Genomic DNA, 8,777 nt, shown 5'->3' on the forward strand with positions numbered 1-8,777 from the left:
AACAAATATAATCTCTTTAATTAATGGCACTGGAGCAATTACATACCTATGTGCAAAAGACATTAATCTCGGCTCTTTCCCTGCATCCAATACAAAAATTAGCATGAAATGGACCATAGATCTAAAGGTAAAAATAAGACTATAAAACTTCTAGAAGAAATCATAGCTGTTTGTGACCTTGAATTAGGCAAGTATCTCTATCATTGGATATAAAAACCTACACATCTTTTTTTTTTTTTAACGTGGAATGAAGCCTCTTTAATTTTAATTTGATTTCAGTGTAGTTGATATACAATGTCGTATTGGTTTCAGGGGTACTACAGCAATGCAAGAATTCCATGTATTACTCAGTGTTTGTCAGGGGAAGTTTGCTCTTCATCCCTTTCACCTATTTCACCCCAAAACCATAAATCTTAAATTTAAATGTGGATAAACTGAAGTTAATCAAAATCTTAAAACTTCTGTTCTTTAGAAAATATTGTTAATGAAACAAAAAGACAAGCCACAGGCTGGGAGAAAATATTTGCAAAGAGCTTATCTGATAAACAACTTGCATCTAAAATACATAAAGAAAGCTCAAAACTCGGTAATAATAAAACAATCAAATTTTTAAAATGGATACATTATATGTTTATTAAAATTAAAAAAAATTTTTTAAATGGGCTTAACAGACACTTCAAAAGAGAGACAGATGGCATGTAAGAAAATGAATGCAGCAGTAGCATCATTGGTTACTGGAAAAATGCAAACTAACAGTACAATGAGATACCACTAAAAACTACTGGAAGAGCCAGAATTTAAATTTAAAAAGAAAGTTGACAAAACTAAGTGCAAATGAGGCTACAGAGAAGCAACCAGAACACTCACACATTGCTTCTGGGAATACAAAACTGTACAGCTACTTTGGAAAAGAATTTGATAGTTTCTTTTACTTTTTTTTTTTTAAGAGGAAAGGGAGAGAATATTAAAGGATTTTTTTAATATTAAAGGATTTTTTAAGGAAAGGGAGAGAATATTAAACAGGCTCCATGCTCACCCCAGAGCCCCATGCAGGGCTCGATCTCACAACCCTGAGATCATGACCTGAGCCACTACCAAGGGTCAGATGCTTAACCGACTGAGCCACGCAGGCGCCCCAAGAATCTGGCAGTTTCTTATAAGATTAAACACATACCTAACGAAAGATCCAGAAATCTCACTCCTAGGTATTTACCTAAGAGATGAAAGCTGCCCACACAAAAACTTTTATGCTAAAAACTGGAAACAACCCAAATGTCTATCAGCTGGTGAATGGATAAGCATACTGGGGTGCATTCCAATAAAAAAAAGTACAGAAATAGAGATACATAAATGCAATAACATATAGGATTGTCAAGAGCATTACATTAAATCAAAGAAGCCAGACATAAAAATGTTATATACCGTACGATTCCGTTTCTAGGAGCCTCAGTTAAAGGCAAAATTATAGGGACAGAAAATAGATGAGTGCTTGTCAGGGACTGGAGGTGTAGCGGGGAGAAGACTGACTACAAAGGAACAGGAGGAAATTTTTGGAGGTGACAGAAATGTTCTCTATCTGAATTGTGGTTGTGGATCCATGATTATATACTTCTGTCAAAACTAATCATGCAGTAAACCTAAGAAGGGTGAATTTTACTGTATGTAAATTATACCTTAATAAACTTGACTTAAAAAAGGAAAAAAAAAAGTGGTGGCTCATGGGCGTGTTTTCTTTGTATGGCATGACAGTTCAAAAATCTGAATTAGTTGGTGACATGTGAAAACAAGATTTTAAATAAAGACCCAGCTTTTCTGGAGAAGTCAGAACTTTGGCACCCTGGGCCTCCACCTCCCAGGCTGTAGCTGAACAGGAACTGCCTCTTTGCACAAAGCAGATACTCTATGTCTTGCCACTTCCCCCAACCTGAACCAACTCTCAGAAGTATTTTATTGACCTGCCGTCCCACCCACTGAGTAAGGGCTGCTCATCCTCGGCGGTAGACTGTTCAAGGCCAAGAGCCATGCAAGAATTCCATACTTCCACTATACTTCCAGTACCTGGTGAAGAGCTTGGCCTCGCCTATGCCAGGTGATTATCAAATCAATGTGACTCGCTTGCCACCTTCCCACCAGCTACAATAACTGATATTCACAATACCCAGATTGCCAACTGCTCCTTTGGACCTGAAGTCCCCAGAGAGAGTCACCATCCAAGGCAGCCATCTAGTGATCTAGAATAATGTGTCCCTCTGTGTGTTTAGAAATCCCCTGTAATATGTTGTCAAGCAACGAAAATGTTTTAGGATCATTCCAACTATTCATTTTTGTCTAGAGAAGAGTAGAGTTGTTGTTTGTTTAAAGAAAGAAAGAAAGAAGACCACAACACAGGCTTGAAGGGTAATGAAAATGAAAAAGGAAGTGTGCACATCTTGAATATTCTTGGATCATATTCTAGTAATTTAAGACTTTAGATAAGTAGGCTTCTGAGAGATTCTCCAGTTGTCATCAGAAGGCAGTATCTCCATGTTTTCACAGTGATGTTCAGTTTTAGGGGAGGGTGTGGGTCAGGGAGGGGGTTTCCGACTTCTGTTTGATGTCAATATTAAAAGTAGAGTGTTATTATTCACCAAATCTTCTTTACGTGTGTGTGAGATGGGGAAAGAAACAGAGGCAAGGTTGAGGACATCTTGTAAATATCTTTGAAGCTCTGATAATTAATATTGAGAGTGAAAAAGCTCAAATACATTTTATTGGACTGTCTGTATCTGGGGGGGAAAATCACCAAATCAAACACTCTTGCTGTACATCTTTGATGTTAAAAAATGAAAAATGCAATTATAACCCATCTTAAATCTCTCTTGATCCACCTCCCCTATTATTCTGCTTTCCTTGACAGAAAAGACTTTAAAAGAGTTATCTTTTTTTTTTTTCACTATCTCTGATTTCTCTTCTTCCTTTCTCTCTTAAACCCACTGCAGTAAGACTTCCATTCCCTCTACTCTCAGGGCACCAAACACGTCCACATCTCCAAACCCAACATCCACTGCTAGACTTTTCCGGTCTCTTTTGCTGGTCACTCTTCCCCCTGAACCCTTAAATACTGCAGTATCCCAGGGCTCAGATCACCCCTCTTTTCCATACTTACTCTCTAGTTTTCTCGTCCAATCCCATGCCGATCGCTTCTAAACTTATAGCTCTGGATCCAATATCTGCCTGGAATTCTAGACTACTATAGTCAACTGGCTACTGGACATCTCAACTTAGACGTTAAATAAGCTTTTTAAGCTTCACATACCCCAAACCAACTCATTTCCTCCTGCAATCCTGAGCCTCCTGTAATCTCCTACCTCTCTACTTATGGCAACTTCATCTTCCCAGTTGCTCGAGCCAAAAACCTTGGCATCCAATTGGTTCCTCTCTTTTTCTCCCACCCCACATCTAGTTTATTAGAAAACTGTATTAGCTCTATCTTCAAAAGATGTCCAAAATTTCACCACTTCTCACCACTCTACACCATACTACCTGGTCTCCTTGCTTCTACCCTTGACCTTACAGTCTTTTCTCCCCACAATAGCGAGATTCTTTTGAAACTGGAGTCAGAGCATGTCACCTTTTCCTTGCTCTCATTCAAAATAAAATACCAAGTTCTCACCATCCCAAAATGTCCCCACACAATCTGGCCTCAGCCTGCTCTTCAATATCATGGCTTACTCTTGTCCCCTTGTTCACTCAGTTCCACATAGCCTCTGTGCTGGTCCTCAGCCATCCCAAACACAATCTCGTCTCGGGGCCTTTGCACTTGCTTTCCCCTCTGCCTGGAGTATCTTCCTCCCCTTTTAGGTAGTTACTCAAATGTCATCTGATCACGGAGGTCTTCCCTTCCCGATCTATCAATAAGCGCATGCGTGAGGGCGCACCCAGACACACCAGCATCAGCCTCTTGCTATCCCCTTACGCTGATTTACTTGTCTTACCACCATCCAACCTACAGTCATTTGCTTATTGCCACTTGCTACTTAAAGTGGGGGGGGGGGTGGCCAATGAAACCTCAGTGCTTGCAAGAAATACAGAACATCAGACCTTATCCCAGACCTGCAAAATCAGAACCTGCATGCTAAGGGGAATCTTCAAGGAATTCACATGCACGGTCAAGTTTAGAAAGCACTGGGCTAGTTCCATGAGAATGAGAGTTTCTTTTCGTTCATTGTGGTGACCTCAGAAAGCTGAGACACTCGAGATCCACTGAAGGAAGGAACGAACAGTGAACTATTGCACCATTTTCAAATGGAACTCCAAGTTGACGATGCAATACAAGGTTAGAGAGAGGTACGAGAAACATCCTAGGCCAAAATTAACTCCCCTATATTTTGTGCTAAATTAGAGATGCCCCAGGAACAGCAAACCCTTCTTCCAAAATGCAAAATACAAGCTCTGACTAAAGCAGCCATTCACAACTTACTGTGGATTACTTGAATGAGATAATTATTCCAACAAGCACAGAATCAGCCACACTGAGGGAACAGGAGTCTAAGAAGGCTGAAAGTTTAATAAGTGCCTACACGGCACTGGGCATCCTAATAGGCAAGAGGGAGACACAGATAAATCAGGGAATTTACAAGTAGGTGGGGGAAGCAGAGGACCTTTCAGAGAAGGGCAAATAGGGTGCGGTGCCCTGTGAGGAGGGCTTGGGACAGCCCCAGGCAGGGAGAAAGTCTGGAATATTCCTCACCATGGGCAAGTTATGCTCTGGCCACAGAGTCCTTTAGTATTCCCCGGCCTGAAAGGTCACCATCAATCCTGCCAGCACCTACTTATGCTTTAAGGGGCCACCGCTCCCCCAGAATTAACTGTTCCTTCATTTTATGAGCTCTGATCACATAGTATCCGAATTCAAGGGTGCACATCACTCCCTTCATGAGGGGCTTCTACTCACTGCCGCCTTCTTACTCCCCGCTGCAGCCCCAGCCCCTGCCTGGCACCTGGACACAGTAAGGTTCAGTCCATTTCTGCCCTTTATAAGAACAGCTAGCATTCCCGGCACATTTACTACGTATGCCCAGCCCCGCCTGAGACACTTCAGGTCTATCAACTCATTCGATCCTCATGACCACCCAGTGAGATTAGAGTTATGACCCCATTTTACAGATCAGAGAACTGAGGCCCAGGGAGGCAAGGTCACAGAAAGGAATGAGCACTGTACCTGCACCCAGCCGGCACACGGCAAAGACGGACTAACATGAACTGCATGGAGGATCAGTAGTTAAGGAGGCTGGAAGTCATTTTGGTTCCTGAGCATCCTTCCTGGAGCCCCTGAAGCAGAAAAGGCTAAAGGCTGTCGGAGGAGCTCGCTGCTCTAAAGAGAATCCTTTCCCACGCCAGTCTCCCATCTCCAAAACAGAAGTTACTGCCTTGGAGCAAAAGCCCCAAGGAGAAGGAGGTTAGGAGAGGAAGTCCGAGGGAGGACACTGAAGACCTTCCCTTTATAGGACAAAGAGGAGGGAGCACAAATTCCCCAGGAATGTCAAAGCAAAAGCATTGGGTGGGATGGGCGGAGGAAGGCTGGAGGACACTGTAAGGGCTCTGGAACACACGGGTTCTCAACAACGGCTACAGATTTTCCTGAAACAAACTATTCCCCCCCCCCCCCCATTTCTCAACCCAGGTAAATGTTTGCCTTAGCCTTGCTTAGAAAACAAGGCACAGCAAAGACGTGAGTGCAGCAAATTAGCACTTTTAGTAGGATCTCCGTATTCTACGTCTGGCTTCTCATGCAAATCAGCATCAGACACATTTATTTAGCAGCAAGTAATAGCACCCAACGGCAGCTACCCCTCCGAAAAGTCCAAAACCAGGTTGTCAGAAGTTAAAGTTTCCAAGAAGGTGTCATCCAGGCTCCTGCTTCCCTCCAGACACTGCTTCTTTACACTAATCCCTTGGGATACCTTGCATTGGTACCAGGACTCACCCACCCTGCCACAACTGACGCTGCCTCAATTGGAAATCAGAGAACAGATGAGAGCAGGTAGGAAGCAGGATAGGGAGCCCAGGGTTTAAGTCATGACACTGAATTAGCAGCCAACTCACAGGAAACCGTGGAGCCCAGCGGTACACTCTGGATCCACAGGTGGGCTAGACCCCAGGAAATTGGTCATCAAGGGTGACAGCAGAAAGGGCACCCCCAAAAAGCACAGAAGAAGCAACAAGTCACTCCAATGAGAGGGGAAGTTCTTGGGGAACAATGTCAATTTTAATGACTTTTACCATCATTTTAAGCAAAGCACCTTTCTTAATTATCCCCATGATCACCACAGTAAGAGGAAAAAGAAAAAAGGACATCAGGGTTAAAACTAAAAGATAGAGATCAAAAGTACCGTAAGTCAGGCTCTGGCAACCTGAAGGAAGAGCCAAGTCAAGTCAGGTTCAGAAGGGTCAGTGGTCCGAAGGAAGAACAGAAATTTCAAACTGATCGGGGGAAATCATGCGACATCAGGCCGAACAAGAACAATACATAAACTCCAAATTTCACATATTACAGATGGCTGAACAGTTTTTGGTATATGCACTCAAATGAACAGCCTCCCAAAATTAACATCTCATAAACAGTTTACAAAACTACCAGAGATCTGATTTATTTCAAATAAAAACTCAAAGTGTGTTTCTGATCCACGGAATACAAAGGCATTTACATATGTCTGACTCTGGACTTACCTTTTAGCCATTATCCCAAATACACATCACTGAAAACTGCTAGAGGCATAAAAACTGTGGGTTAAATTCTCCAAAGGTTTTTCTCAGGTCTCAGGCACCCATCCAAAGATTACCAAACTTTGTCACCACTATAATCATACCAGAAAATTTCTGGACAATAACTTGTACACATAGACACCTCATGTCAGAGACTCTTTAAATGAATCAAAAAAGGGGGGCTTTGAACTAAGCTGTTGAAGACAGGCAATAATTTTAACCTGAAACCCTCTTACCTATATCCTTCATAATTAGCAATTTAACCTAATTGGGGGAAGGAGTAGGCTGGGGAAAAAGCAGTCTTCATTAGCGCTTGTTAGAAATCACATAACTACAGGATCCCATTTGCTAAAGTGAGAGCTATATTCCTTGATAAATGAAACCCGGAATTTCAACACAAACAAAAGCCTGACCTTTACAAGTGTCCTAGTAATCATTCTTATTTCAAAGACGATTCCTGACTGCACAGTACGTCTGAAGCACATTAGCAGAATAACACCCCCCCACCCCGCCGCAAATAGTTACAAGAGATTTCTCAAAATCGCCTGAGGAATTACAGAAATCTGTTTCCTGGGGTTCTTGGGCATTTAAGAGACAAGCGTGATTATTTTAACTATCCTCCAGCAAACAGTGGGTTATACACTTGATCGGTGCCTAGATCCCTTTGCAAGATGCAAGCAATTATTTTAGGTACCTCTATCCCAAAAGGAAACGGATCTTCTGTCAGTATATGCAGGGGAAAACGCTATTTGGGAAGCCGACCCCGGAATTGCCTAAAACTCTGGCCATTTCATGCAGCTATAACAAAGTGGACACCCAAGAGGGAGCCCAAAATACAGTGGACGTCCCCACCCTGAAATGTGTCCTATTAAAACACATCCCTTTTAAGGTGTCTTTAACACCCCAGGTCTTTATTTAAATGAAGCGTGCCTGCCGGGACCACTGGGAAGGACCTGCAACTTGTCCAGAAAGAACATGCGAATGCACCTCTTTTTACTTCCCCGCCCAACGGTGCCTTCCCGGGAGACAGATTTCTGACAGTTCTGCCGCGGCAGCAGCAAAGGGCGGAGAAAATCCCAGCGCCGGTGCTGCAAAGACCTCTCCATCCACCGCCACCCCGTCAGGTGCCGGCCCCGACGGGCGGCCCCGCTCCTCCAGAAACCTCTATGGGCGCAAAGCCGCCGCCAAGTGCTTACCCGTGTCGGCCAGGCAGTGCTCGGAGAGGGCCGCCAGCAGCACGAGTCCCAGCAGCAGCGGCGGCAGCGGCGGCGGCGGCGCATCCTGGGACGCGGCGGCCCGGGCAACCCGCGCCGGCCCCGAGCCCCTCACGCCCGCGCGGCGGGCTACTCCCCCGCCGGCCCGGCCCCTGCGCCCGCGTGCCGCCGGCCCAGCTTCCCTCGGGCCCTGGGGCTTCGCCTCCTGCCGAGCCATGGGGACGCTTCACACATCCAGGCCGCTGCCTCGCTCCGCACCGCGCCGGGGAGCCCAGCCTTCGGCGCCCCGGTCCTCACCGGGCATCTCCGGCCATGGCCCGGGCGCGGGAGGGCGGGGGCGCCGGGCGGCGCGACTGGCTCGCTCGTCCTGCCGCGCCCCGGGCGGGCTCCGCGGAGCCGCGGCTTCACCCGCGCAGGGCCCGGGGCCGCATGGAGCCGCGGCGGGAGCCGGCCGGGGTTGCCACGGTGCCTGTCGCCCCGCGCCGGCGCGCCCGGGCTTCGAGGGTAGGACGGGCGCCGCCCGGGGCCCCCACCCCGGGGCCGGCGCCCGCGGACCGAGGGGGCGAGGCGGCGAGGAGCGGGCGCTGGCTGCCGCGGGGCGCGCTCGGGACCTCCCTCCCGCCGCCGGCTGCTGCCTCTCCGCCTGGCTCTCCTCGCTCGCTCGGGCTCGGGTTCCGGCTCCGGCTCCGGCTCCGGCTCCCGGGCCGAGAGTGTTACTGCAGCTCAGAGCGGCGCCTCATTGACAAAGAAAGCACGTAGCTATCGGAGCGGGCGAGGGAGGCGAAGCAGGCGCGCGCGCGCATCCCCGCGCGGACCTAC

The 8,777-nt window shown here is 46.6% G+C and overlaps 1 protein-coding gene across 4 annotated transcripts in view; it reads right to left on the reverse strand.

Annotated features, from left to right (window-relative positions):
- The window catches only part of KIAA1549L (KIAA1549 like), a gene marked incomplete at both ends in the record, with an annotated part of 252,816 nt that extends 244,641 nt beyond the window's left edge, over positions 1 to 8,175 (reverse strand). For all 4 annotated transcript variants that reach the window (XM_080817502.1, XM_080817503.1, XM_080817501.1 and 1 more), the window contains one exon: positions 7,941 to 8,175. In XM_080817502.1, the coding sequence (XP_080673628.1) occupies positions 7,941 to 8,175 (235 nt within the window). The remainder of the gene's footprint in view (positions 1 to 7,940) is intronic.
- Between the last annotated feature and the right edge of the window lie 602 nt (positions 8,176 to 8,777).

The sequence above is a fragment of the Martes martes genome, assembly GCF_963455335.1.
Source record: "Martes martes genome assembly, chromosome: 10".
In the NCBI taxonomy this organism is placed as follows: Eukaryota; Metazoa; Chordata; class Mammalia; order Carnivora; family Mustelidae; genus Martes; species Martes martes.